The 13409-nt window shown below is 44.5% G+C and overlaps 1 protein-coding gene across 1 annotated transcript in view; it reads left to right on the top strand.

Moving 5' to 3' along the window:
• LOC134572755 (piwi-like protein 1) overlaps positions 1-13409 on the top strand; it is a 161334-nt gene that overhangs the window by 90495 nt on the left and 57430 nt on the right. Inside the window, exons 3-6 of the mRNA XM_063431922.1 lie at positions 1-128; positions 2614-2739; positions 10781-10992; positions 11083-11204. The exon at positions 1-128 is cut by the window's left edge and continues 428 nt beyond it. Coding sequence (XP_063287992.1) covers positions 1-128; positions 2614-2739; positions 10781-10992; positions 11083-11204 — 588 coding nt within the window. The remainder of the gene's footprint in view (positions 129-2613; positions 2740-10780; positions 10993-11082; positions 11205-13409) is intronic.

Here is a 13409-nt window from a genome sequence, read left to right as displayed (position 1 = left end):
TCAACCACCTGGACCAACACATGCTCCACAAGCAGCACCTGAAAAACCACCACCACCTGCAGAGCCAGAGTTTGTGGGACGTGGACGTCAGAGAGGAGCTGCTGCTTCTGCAAGACCATCAGGGGAAAGTAATGATATTCTGATAAAACTGCATAACCTTGTGTTTGCAGAATGTTTTTATGTTTACTGGGGAGAAGTGGTTATGGCAGTAAGCTTTTGGAATCCCTTGTGGTTAGCGATCTGCCTATCAAAGGGGAGGAAAGCTGCTGCTTTAAGGGTCTGGAGATAAAAAAAATAAAGTATGTCCGCTATATTTTACTTTCTTGTAAGATAACGGCTCCCAGGAGGATGTATTTGTTATCTCTAATGTTTCTGGACTCTTTGGGTCAAAAGGCTTGGGTTGTCACTCTTGCCTTTGTGTTCAAATCCATGTTTTAGAAGATATATGGCCTGGTTAACAATCCTCTTGCAGACTGGGTCACTGCTCATTCCACTCTGGCAGTGGCTACCTTGTTGACCTTTGGCCACATGACTTCTATGGACCAAGTTACAAGACAGCCACTTGGTTTTTCCTGCATCTATTTTCCAATTTTTTTTATTTTTTTATCTGTTAGCCTTGCTTATGGCAGGAAAGTGTTTTCCAGATTAGCTTCTGTCATTACCCATCCTACATTTTGAGGTGGCCTTGTGTCCTGCTTTGCTTGGGTGAGCTCTCCGCATACATGGAAGTAAAACCGTATTTGTGTTTTTACCTGACATACTAATTCCCTTATGAATCGTTCAAGCCTATAAGGCTCCATTATTAGATGATTGTGCTTCAACTACCCTGCATACTTTGTTTCAGTTTTTCCTTCTCTTCTATTTGGTGGTATGTGGAACAGAGTATTGTAGAGGGGCATGCAGAAGTGGGTGTATGTATTACGGCTTGCAGGCTCTCACCATTCAGAAGGAGATGCATTTTATTACGTAGAACACACTTCCAACCCCACTCTAATTTTGCTTACGTCAGCTACTGCGACAGACCGCCTGGCACCCTGACCGGGTACCTCAGTCAATCGTTGCTTCCAAGTAATCCTTAAGTACCATTAGCACCGGATACCATAAACACCGTGAACCCCACAAACCACTGCAGCTTGGTTGAGGTATCGCTGTCCTCCACCCACCCTGGACCCAAGACCAGGATCCAGCTTCTAGTAGGTAGACCTCTCCTAGTCAAGAGAGGGAAGCAGGCTGCTCTTACAAGAGCAATTAATGTGATTGATTATAGCAATCCCTAGAGTGAATATAGCTCTCCAATCCCCCAAACATGTGCCTAGACTTCATGAAGGGTAAAACAAATCTGTTTACACTCCCCCCTGCACCTGAGAGTAGACTACAGTAATAACATATACACGATTACATTGGCTCTCTGGTCCAGGACACTCCTATAGAAATTAGGTCAATCCTTCCCCTATGCCTGGGAGATAGTCAAGCACTGTATCTAACTCCATTATAACCTGGCACAAAAACACCTTTTTGGGAATTTGCTAAAAAAAAAAAAAAAAATACCTTAAAGCACACAAAATCCCCACAAAAGTTAAATCCCCTGATAGCTCTGATCTAGGTGACCAACATATCCAAAAATCATCCAGATCAGTTCAGGAATTTCCTGGAAGTCCTTTTTTTGACCGACTGCCCGCATGGTCACATGCCCAAAACCGTTCCAGAGAATCAGGGCTTGCGGTCGGTCTAGTTCAGTAGTTGAACGAACAAACTACAGAACAGAGTCAATATTCTTACCCTAGAGCTTGATCCCCTTTTTCGTGGGAACTTTTCCACCGAACAGCGCCTTTCTAAGTGTTGTATAATCGAACACGGGCAATGCTGGAAGTCCAACGGTGTTCGTGAGTGTCAGTTTTCAGTTCCATGAGATTCATGCCCAAACACCGCTGCCTGCTTTCATGCGAACAAGATAGCCGCCACCTCGTAGTTGCCTATATGAATTGCGGCCACCCAGATGAACATTTGGAACACTGCGTTTGAAATTGCTACAAAGTTGCAATTAAGCTTAACAAGCTCCAGGGGGGTCTCCGGTTCGTGCCTCTGTTCGGTTTCCGAACCAAATAGAAAATCCCACAAACCAAGTCTGTTCACATAGTTTTTAAAGAGCACATAGTCTTTTGGTAAGAGGCTGGCCAGCAGGCCCCTCCAAGAACACATGATGAGGCTTAGTTCATCACAGCTACAACTTGAGGTTGACCTCTATCATTGAATTAAAATAGTCCTTTCAATTTTGACCTTATGGGTCAGATATCTATCGTAGCTTGGCTATCTTGGCTTGGCAATGTTATCTACCTCCTCTAAAGCAGTCAAACCGTCAGATTCTTGAGATGGGACAAAAGATCATTCAGATTCCTGGATAGAAGCCTCAACTTGTGTGGGAGTGGAAATATGAGACCTTCATATTCTCTCTTCTGCAGAGTTGGCCATGCAGAGCTACTTTAAATGTTTTGGTACTACCCATCTATCTAATCTGTCTGTCTCCAGGTATGAAGACAACATCCTTTTTTCTTTTCGTCTTATTACAGTATTCTTTTAATAGTTTTAGAATTTTAATTATTTATTATATGAAAGTGTTGCAGCTCTCTGCTGGATTTCAAGATATATCCCTTGGCGAGCGAGGAGGACGACGACGTGATTTTCATGATCTTGGTGTAAATACACGACAAGCAATGGATCATGTCAAAGACTCTAAAACAGGTAAGGAAACCAGTGTTCTTTTATATTCTTTTACTGTTTTAGTTTTTGCGCTGTGTTGGACAGGACACAGCTGGCCATATTATCCTGCAATACTACATTTTTTAAAGGAAAACTGTCCTTTATTTTATTTACAATAACTGACTTGATGTATTACAGCTTGTCTATGAAATATTTTTTTTTTTTTTTTTTTTAATTCTTTATTTTTGAAATGTTTTCATTGTTGTTGGGGTAAGGGTACAGAATAGAACAAGGGAGTGTAAGATTGTTGTTACAGAGTTCGCAGAGCTTAGTTTTGCTGTTAATGACAATCTTACATATGAGACAGGTTTATGACGATTTTTCTTTGGTTACAATATTACTCTGTATATAACATTTGTTGCTGCTCTAGATCTAAGGATTGGGGAGGGGTACAAAATAGAAAAGGGAGGGGATACGGGTGCCCTGTTGCTTTTTTGTTTTTATTATTTTTTTTTTTTGGAATTCTTTATTTGTGGTGCGTTTTGGGTTATGTAGTAGGCTAAATGGGGATGGGGTTACAAAAGAGAAGTTGAGGAGGGGTGGGGGGAGGTATTGCACAGTTGTACAGTTTCATTTTACATTCCGGATTTCTTATTTGTACGATCATACACTTGCCCTTCACATATTTGTCATGTATGTCCGAGTTGGTCTTGGTTTTTCAATAAATTGATAGGGAAGAGGGTCAGAGCCAGAGACGGGAGAAAGAGAGAAGGAGAGAAAAGACCCAGGTCGCTATGGTTTGCGTTACAGTTTGCCACTGCGCGCCCGATTGGCTTGTTGTGTCGCTGCGGGCTCTAAGGGGTCTTCGTTATGTTCCGGAAGTGTCTATCCAGTCTTCCCTGTCTCTCCCCTCCTCCCCCCGTTAGCTCCTGTGAAGATGTTGTCGGTCGTTGGTTACCTGTTGCTTGGGTAGTCTGTGTGGTTTTATCGCAGGGCCAGGCGTAGACCTGGGTCTCGGACTTCCTTTGTAGCGTGGTTTTGTGTGTGTTAAGGCGAGTGTGTCTCAACAGAGAGAGGTTTCGATGCTTGTGAGTTCTGTGCAGGGGTGAGGTGGTGGTGTCGTGGGTGGGGGGTGGGTCTCAATGGGGGTCTCTCGGGAGGAGGGCTCCTCGGATGATTGGTTGGGTGGTTCACGGCACGGGGCCACAGCCCGGTGGGGTTAGATGGTGGTTGGGCTCGAGAGGGTCCTTTTGTTTAGAGGGTTCTTCCTGTTCGTGTGCTGTAGGGGGTCTGTGTCTTAGAGGTGTTGGTTCCCTTGCTAGATATATTTAAATTACCAAGGTAGGGAGATTTCTCCCTCGATCCATGGGTCCCAAATCTTATGGAAGCGTTTAGGCGTATCATGGAGTAGGGATGTGAGTTTATCCATTTGTATGTGGTCTTGTATTTTTTTTGTGATAGTCGTCTGTGATGGAATTCGGGTTGTCGACCAGAGTTCCGCTATCACTCGCCTTGTTGCGAGGGCGATACGGGCACTGAGTTTATTTTCTGCTCTGGTTAGGTCTTCTAGGGGTTTTGAGAGTAGTAATGCCCTTATGTCTAGTGGGTATGGTTTGTGCAGGATTTTAGTCAGTAAGGCAGTGACCCTCAGCCATAGGGGTTTGATTTTGGGACAAGTCCACCAGCAGTGGAGGAACGTCCCTTGTTCGCCGCACATTTTCCAGCAAGTGTCGGGTGTTTTGTGTATGATTGCTAGGCGTTTGGGTGTAAGGTGTCAACGGAAGAGCATCTTATATGCTTGTTCTGTGTGTTACACAGATTGATATCGAAGCTGTAGCTTCCCAGATATCTGCCCAGTCTGTGTTGTCTTCTGGGGGTCCTAGGTCCTTCTCCCAGGCTGCTTTGTACGGTAGTGTGACTTGGGTGGGGTGAGTTGCTAAAGTTGTGTATAGGTCCGAGATTTGTCCTCTTCTAGTCGGACATTGCGTGCATTCTTTTTCAAATCGGGAGAGTGTTGCTGTGCCTGCTTGTTGGATTATCGGGGTTGAGGCAAAGCTACGTAGTTGAATAAATCGAAAGTGGTCAAATGTTGTCAGTGTGTCGGCGTCCTTGATTTCTGAGTATTGTATCACCTTGTTATTTTGGTATAGGTGATTGAGTCTTACTATGTCTCTTTGATCGAAGCTGGCAAAGTGGGCCGAGTGAGCCCTGGTGGGGGAATAGTTTGTTCCTACAGATCGGGGTAATTGGGGAGAGGAATGAGGATAGGTCATATTTGCCCTGTAGTTTGTCCCACAGATCTAGAGAGTGAGTGATGGCTGGGGGGGGGGGGGGGGGGGGTAGGGCTCGGTATGGTTTAGGGACCCACATGTACAGAGATGGGGATCTCTTCCAAAGATTGTATGTTCAATGTCTACCCATCGTTTGGTTTGCGGAGGTGCATGCCAATGTTGAATTTGGGTCAGTTGTGCAGCTGCATGATAGTGCGAGAAATTCGGTAGCCCCAGGCCTCCTTGTTTTTTAGGGACATAGAGGGTGGTTCTGCTGACTCGGGGTTTGCGACCGTTCCAAATTAACTTGTCAACCGCCGTTTGTAAGGCTTTGAGGTCTGCTGTGTGGGGAGGTAAGTATATTTTTACAGACGCTACTCGGCCTAGCCATGATATTCTCAGAGTCGCCCATCTTTGGAGGTCGGTGTGTGCTTTACGTAGGAGCGGTGTGTAGTTTTTTTTCGTATATGGTGTTTAGATCAGCTGGTAGCTGAATTCCCAAATATGTTAAGTCTGTGGGGCATATTCGGAATGGGTTTTTGTTTTTTAGGTTGGTTAGTTGTGAGTCTGAGAGTTGTATTGGCAGTATTTCCGATTTCACGATGTTCAGTTTGTATCCTGCTACCAGTGCATATTCGTGTATGGTGTCTAACAGGGGGTCTATGGATTGGTCTGGGTTGGTAAGCGTGAGAAGTATGTCGTCTGCATAAGCGGACACCGTGTATGATTCTCCTCTAATGGTTACTCCTATGCGAGGATTGGAACGGATGGCTTGGAGAAGGGGCTCTAGCGATAAAGCGAACATAAGGGGCGAAAGTGGACAGCCCTGCCTTGTGCCGTTTAAGATTGGGAATCTATGTGGGGAGATGTGAGGAGGTCTCTGGTAGCGGTTAGACGCGTAGTGTTTGTGGCTGTGGGTTGCGTTTGTGGCTCGTTTTCGGAGCTCAGTCAGCGTCTCCGTTATTTGTTGCGTTTTTTCTTTTTTTTGTGGGCAGAGGCTATGCTAATGAGGGTTCCTCTGATCACTGGTTTGTGTGCAGCCCACAGCGTTATTGGGGAAGCTACCGAGGTCGTGTTGGCGTCAAAGTAATCTTTGATAGCTTTAGCGATTGATAGCCTGATTTGGGTATCATGGAGAAAGTAGTGGGTTCAGCCTCCATGACCAAGGTCGTTTTAGGTCCGGTAGGCGAATGGTGAGTGTTATGTCGGCATGATCCGACCATGAGAGAGTACCTATGGATGTATGAGATACCTGAGATGTCAAGTTCGGGGAAATGAGAAAGTGGTCTATGCGTGAATATGAGGTGTGCGAGTAGAAGGTGTAGTCGCGGGTGGACGGATGTTGCGCTCTCCATATATCGACTAATGTTTGTGTGGCTAGGAATTGTGCGAAGTATGTGGTCCTTTGGTTGAATCAATGCAATGTCTTAGTGGAGTGTAGTCCGGTTATTCTGTGTGCCAAATTTTGGTGTCTGTGGCATCACCCCCCCCCCCCCCCGAAGGGTAGGGGCGCCCGGAGGGGGTGGGGAGAGGCCTCTTGCGTGTTTTGCCAGAGGGTGTGTGGTGGGTGTGCGTACTGTACCCAGAGTCATTTGTCAGTTGAGGGGTGTGGATCTCTCCAAGAGGGTGATGCGTCTCGGTGCGGATGTCTTCTAGTGTGTTGGTAGCCATAGTTGTTCGGGGGATCCTGGTGTGTGGCCACTGATCATGTGGTCGTATTCCTGCGCAAGATAGATATTAAACGTAAATACAGCAACGCCTAGTAGTAGTACATCAGGGTACATAACAGCATTGAAACATTCTTGTTGCATTCCCATTATTAGTACAATCTCATTACCATTGCAATCCCATTACGCTCCCCATCCCATTTCGATTACAATTCCCTTACAGTTGCATTTCTATTACATTTATATTTCTGATAATCTTAGGCTATATGCTGCTGACTAGCAATACAATACCAAATCTAGCGTATCTCTTATTCTCATGGTGCTATTCACAGATGTCGTTATTCCGTGATATGTTCCTACGTGTATCCAGATCTAGCATGTCTGTGTCAATATAGTTATATTCCCCTTGTAGTTTGTTCGATTCCCTTGTATTTTTGAGCGTTACCCTTTCTAAGGTGGAATCCATTTGTGGTGGTGGCAAGTGGTTTTTACTATGTTTGTGTTGTGGTGTGTCCTTCGCGTGCGGCTCTTTCTGCGGGGATGTGTTCCTGGTTAGTTTGATTGTCTGGTCCTAATGTGTTTTTTATTTTTTATTTTTTTTACATTTTTAAGGGGGGCTCTTTTCTTCTCCTTGCGCTTTGTGTCCCCTCCTATCCCGTGCATACAGTGCCTGTGGTTGTGTCCCATAAGGGGTCCAACAGGGGAGAGGGCCCTGTTGCTTTGAGTTGTGATGGGTGTAGGGGTGGTGGGGCGCTTGTGCGTGCCTGTGCTATGGGTAAGCGGGTATATGCCATTCAATCATAGGGAGTTACTTATGCTAATGTTGTGGAAAATCGTTTCTTATCTGCCAGGTTAAAGGTGGTGATGTTGGAGGTCGTTAGTGTATCATATCTGGAAAAGCCTTGGTTTTTCATGCGTTAGTCTATTGGTATGAGAACGGGTACAGTCCGTGTCGGGATATCGGATCTTTGGTGTTCCTTTCATGCGGTATAATTTTGCCGGCCGGCGGTGTTTAGTTCCGATTGTCGGGGTTCGGGTCTCCAGAGGGTGAGTGACGTCGTTGATGGTGTGCCTCATCCCTTCGATTTGGTGGTGTCTGGGCCATGTTGGATCTTTCTCCGTCGTTGGCCTCTAGGAGAGGTAGGCCTAGCCACTCTGCAAAGCTGGCCGCGTCTGCAGTGTCGTGCAGGGTGTATGTTTGATTATTTCTGCGTACCGTAAGTTTAAAGGGATGCCCCCATGCGTACCGGATCCTTCTCCGTGTAAGTTCCAGGGTAAGTGGTCGTAGTTCTCTGCGTTTTCGTAGAAAACTGGGGGGGTAAATCTTGGAAGAATAGTACCTGGTGACCTTCTATTTGGAAGGGATTATCCCTTGCGGCTCTCATTATGGCCTCTTTGATGTGGTAGTAGTGGAGCCGTACTAGCACATCCCGCGGCCAGGTCATTCCAGGTGTGGGTGCTCGCAGGGCCCTGTGGGCGCGATCTAGGAGAAGCTCGGCTGGGGGTGCTTCTGGGAGCAGGCTGCAGAAAGTCTCCCTGATGGTGGTTGCGAGGGACTCATGTCGATCGCTTCGGGTATGCCCCTTATTCTTATATTATTTCGCCTCAACCTATTATTGAGGTCTTCTTGGGCGTCCTCCAGTTGCTTTACATGTTCCCTGAGGTCTTTTATGGCCTGCTCTTGTATGTCTGCTCTGGCTGTGGTGGCGTCCATTTTGTCTTCTGCGTTGCACAAGGTCAGTGAGGCCTGCCCGTAAGGGCGCCAGGTGTTTGGTAAATTCTGCGGCCATATTCGCTTTGATGTCGTGTAGTAAGCTGCAGAGATAGTCTTTTGTGATAGGGTTGATGTTGTGGTGACTTATGTCACTTGCTGTCGAATCGGAATCATATATTCTTTTTGCTCTTCGGCCTTTTGTTCCTCCTCCGGCTTGCGGTTTCGGAAGATCGGGGCCACGGCCGAACCCTGTTTGGATTTGCGTCCACCGCCCATCTCCTCGCTTGTACCGCTGATTGTTGGCACTGAGGCAGGTTTTTGGGGTGGTTTTGGCTAAGGATTGCGGCTTATATTAGCTTTTGGAGGACCAGGTTGTGCGGAGCTCTAACAAGATGCCGCCATTTGCACCGGAAGTCAGGCGCCCGTCTATGAAATATTTTAAAGCATGCATATAAATTACTGCATCTTTTTCAGTGATTCTTGACTTGGTCTGTGAAGCAGCCATATTGAAGTCCAATTTGTCTACCACGGCTGTGGACAATTTGAAAGTCTGAATTTAACATTTCGACAGCAGGTGTACACAACATTGGGGTTTGCAAATGCACACAAACGCAATGCTCTTTTCTTGGATAACCTATAACTAAACAAGTTTTATTGTATTTATGAAACAATACCCACAAAGGCCGTCTTACATGTAAAATAAAAGAAAATGGCCTTTACATAATTTTTCACAAGCAGTCATGGTTTTAGCCATGTAGCCACTTAAGCCACTGTCAGGGACTAGGTACCAATGTTTGCTGTGCAGCCGCAATGTAACCCTATTCGGTTGAACAATGGGTTCAATTAAATTAGATGGGGAAAAGAACCCACAATGAAACATTTATGAGAATACATTGTAAAATTGCTCATTTGCACATGGTTACTGACAAAGGAAAAAATCTGATGCTCTGGTGGTGAAAATGCACCAATAGCCAAAAACAATTGCGGATGAACAGGGTGGGAGGGGGCCAAAACATAACTTTAAGAGAACAAGACAAAGAAAAAGAAGCATCATACCATTGCCAGACAGTATTTGGAACATGGTCAAATAAATGTAATCTCTGATTTAAAAAAAAATTAAAAAAAATTAAATTTAAAATTCATTTTAAAGTGAAATTGTGATGACGATTGTCTTTCTAAAGCTCTAGACAATATTTTTGTCAGCTCTCCTGCTATACATGCATTTTTTTAAATTTATTTTCTGCGGAGGATAAAGATTCAAACCCAAGAAGCTATATAGAGTATAGACAGTCCTCCCTTACCGACCGGGTTCCATTTTTACGACTGTCTGAAAACGAATTAGTCACTAAAAGAGGATGTGCTAGAGAGCAGGTCACTAGGAGTTCCCCTGAACATAGATTCTTGGGATTCCAAGTGCTAATGAGCTGGTCTATGTTAGAGGAAATTTCCCTGAACATAGATTAGCTCTCTGTGGGAAATCCCTTGAATCATTTTTTGGTAATAGCTCCACTTTAAATTAACAATATATGCACCATAACCACTCCAGTGTTCTATAGTAGTTATAGCAGTGCCTGGACTGCCCTGGCACCTGCCCCATTTCCCCCATTGTAAGGAGTCAAACTATTTTCTGACAGTTTGCCTTCTTACCTGGATTTTGCCAGGTACCACTCCTTGCCTCAACTACATCAGAGAGCTGGAAGATCTCGGTCTGAGCTAATCACCGCAGTACAGGACTGTTCTAACTGGCTAAGAAAAATCAGCTGATGAACTAGACCTGCACCGCAGAACTTGGCTGAGGAGAGCTAACTGAAGATATAAAGTAGGAGCTTCCAGCATTCTGACTGAATTAATGGAGAAAGGGAGTGGTGCATGCTGGATCCCGTATAAGACCTTGCATTGTTCCTGACTTCTCACTTGGGGCGACGTTAAGATGTATACTTTGACTGGAACCAAGGACTAGGTGAATGGAGATAATCGAGGACTGTTTTCCTTACCAAAGGAGGGTGCAACGCCCTGTTATACCAAAATGCCTGCTTTTGTTTCCAGTAAACTGACATTTGAATAGAGTACCCTCACTTGATTCATAGAATGTCTGGCTAAGCGTGAGATGCTTGTCTCTTGCTTTCCTAAGCAAAATAGCAAATGTTTCACTTTGCCACTGTGAAGGAAAGCTGGAAAACCGTAAGTAGCATGCCAAAAACTTAAGTCAATAATGTGAGAATAATAGTGTGGGTGTGGTGATGCAATTTAAATTTAATTTATTTTGTACATTTTGACTTTTTAAAGTGTGTCCAAGTCAAATCCGGGCATAATGGATGCGATTTATTGAAAATCTTCTAAAATGGTGGAAAAGCCCACAAACCTATACTTAATTTGTGTTGTGTATATGTAAAATCATTAAAAAAAATTTTTTTTTTTTTTTTTGTGTGTAGGATTTAATGGGAAGCCAATTCCGTTAAGTACCAATCATATCAGACTACTGTCACGTCCTCAGTGGGTCTTGTTCCAGTACCACATTGACTTTAATCCACCAATGGAATCTAGGCGCCTGAGAACAGCCTTGCTGTACCAGCATGAGGAACTAATTGGCAAAGCACGAGCTTTTGATGGAACAATATTATTTTTGCCTAGAAGACTTAATAAGGTAAAGAATTTCTTTGACTTTACGATGTAACCTTATATAAAATACATAAATCTTTAACTTTACACTTCTAACATGTTTGTTTAACTCCAGGCTACAGAAGTATTTAGCCAAACCAAGAACAAGGAGAATGTGAAGATTACGATTACTTTAACAAATGAATTGCCACCTACTTCACCAACATGCTTTCAGTTCTACAACATTATCTTTAAAAGGTTGGCAAAGTATTCTCTCTGCAGAGCTTAAAAGTTGAATTACTACTCAATGACTACGTCTACCTTAAAGCGGCACTGTCATGCCGAACTTGCCTTTCTTTAATCGATTCATCTTCTCTCACTCTATCAGAATCTGTTCTTCATTTCTTCCTGTCTGCTCTAGTTTTCTTTAAAACATAAAACAAAGTACGGACTACTTTGTCTTATGGAGGTTTCCTACACCTGACAGCGGAGGAGCAAAGTGTGCTTCATTTCCGTTGATCAAAGCAATTTTCCCACAATTCTCACCTTTGATCCGTGATCTCGCAATGCTTCCTGTCAGTATTCCCGAATGTCCTGTCACTTAGACAGAACGCCGGTGAAACGACCAAATTTCGTCCTAACAGAATGAGAACAGTTTCTCCATTCGTCATAGGGCGCAATTTGGGACTTTGTTCGGATCGGAATATTATTCAAATTAATGAAACTCCGATCCTATTTGTGCCTGTGGCTGCTCACTGTTAAAGAAAAAAACGGGTGCTAGTGTTGGGGTATTAAACTGAACCCCTGAGCGGTGGGTGGGGGCCCTAAATTAATAATGGGGGGGGGACCTATTGTCCTCACCCCACCCCTGAGTTGCTGGTGGGGGCACTAAATATAAATGGGGACGACGACACCTATTGTCCTCTCCCCTGCCCCCCACCCCTGAGCAGCGGAATGGGGCCCTAGATAAAAATGGGGGGGACAAAAAAAAACCCACACTAAAAAATAACCCACTTTCACCCATGGAGGGCAGACTGAGCTCCGCAGGGCGGGTGAAGGTTTATAAAGCCTTTCCACGCCCTGCAATTGGGCTCAGAGCGCTCTGATTGGTTCGTTTAAGCCAACCAATCGGAGTGCTCTGACTGGTAAATGAGACTGACAGGTAAGTTTCTAAATTTACCTGTCACAGCACTCTGGCTTGAAATCCAACCAGCGTGCTCTGTGTCATTTTACACAGCGTGGAAAGTTTCTTTGGAATTTTCCCATGCTGTGTAATTTGACTCAACCAATCAGAGTTATGAGTTAAATTACACAGCATGGAAAAATTCCAAAGAACTTTCCCACGCTGTGTAAAATGACACAGAGCACTCTGGTTGTCTTGAAATCCAATCAGAGTGCTGTGACAGGTAAATGTAGAGGCTTTTATTTGACCTTATTTGGGGCTGAAAAAAGATTTTAGAAAAGACCTCAAATGGGAAGTTATTTTTTATTTACAGGGATTTAGTTTTATTGTCCCACCCCTCACTATTTTTAGGATGGGGGGGGGGGGGGGGGGTAGGTAGGGATTTATTCATTCTTTTTGGGTGGAGAGGTGACTAGGGGCTTGGGGACCCCTGGTCTTCTGGTGAGGGAGGTTTAACATTTTCAATAGGTGTCCCCCCATTTTCATTTAGGCCCCCCACCCGCTGGTCATGGGGGTGGGGGGGCAATAGGTCCCTCCGTTCAGTTTAAGAGCCCCCACTTGTGTGGCATGGATAGGGGCTTGGGAGGCGGGACACTAGGGTGTGTGTGTGTGGTTTTTTTTTTTAATATAACAGTGAGCAGCCATGGGCTGCTCACTGTTTACTAGAAATGCCACTACTTGTCGTATAGCGAGTAGGGGTAGAATTTACTAATACTAAGTAATCTTTACTTAGTATTGGTAAATTTGACTGAAAGAGTCTTTCAGCCTTTTGGTTGATAACTCCCTAATACCATTGGAATTAGGGAGTTATCTACTAAGCGGCTGCAAGATGCAGCCGTGGCACGAATTGGATCAGAGTTTTTTATTCTAATGAAATTCAGATTCAAACAAAGTCCCGAATTGCGTCCTTAGACGAATGGAGAAACTGTTCTCATTCTGTGAGGACGAGATTTTATAGATTTGCCGGCGTTCTGTCTAAGTGACAGGACGTTTGGGAATACTGACAGGAAGCATCATGAGATCATGGATCAAAGGTGAGAATTGTGGGAAAATTGCTCTGACCACCAGAAATAAAGCACACTTTGCTCCTTTGCTGGTCATAGCTGGTAAGGCGTAGGAAACCTCCATAAGACAAAGTAGTCCGTACTTTGTCTTATGTTTTAAAGAAAACTAGAGCAGACAGGAAGAAATGAAGAACGGATCGTGGAAGAGGGAGAGAAGAGGAATCGATTAAAGAAAGGTAAGTTCGGCATGACAGTGCTGCTTTGACTCAAAGGTCA

This window comes from Pelobates fuscus, chromosome 1 (genome assembly GCF_036172605.1).
Source record: "Pelobates fuscus isolate aPelFus1 chromosome 1, aPelFus1.pri, whole genome shotgun sequence".
Taxonomy (NCBI): Eukaryota; Metazoa; Chordata; class Amphibia; order Anura; family Pelobatidae; genus Pelobates; species Pelobates fuscus.
Note: the sequence above shows the minus strand (reverse complement) of the source record. Positions and strands in the feature narration are given on the sequence as shown.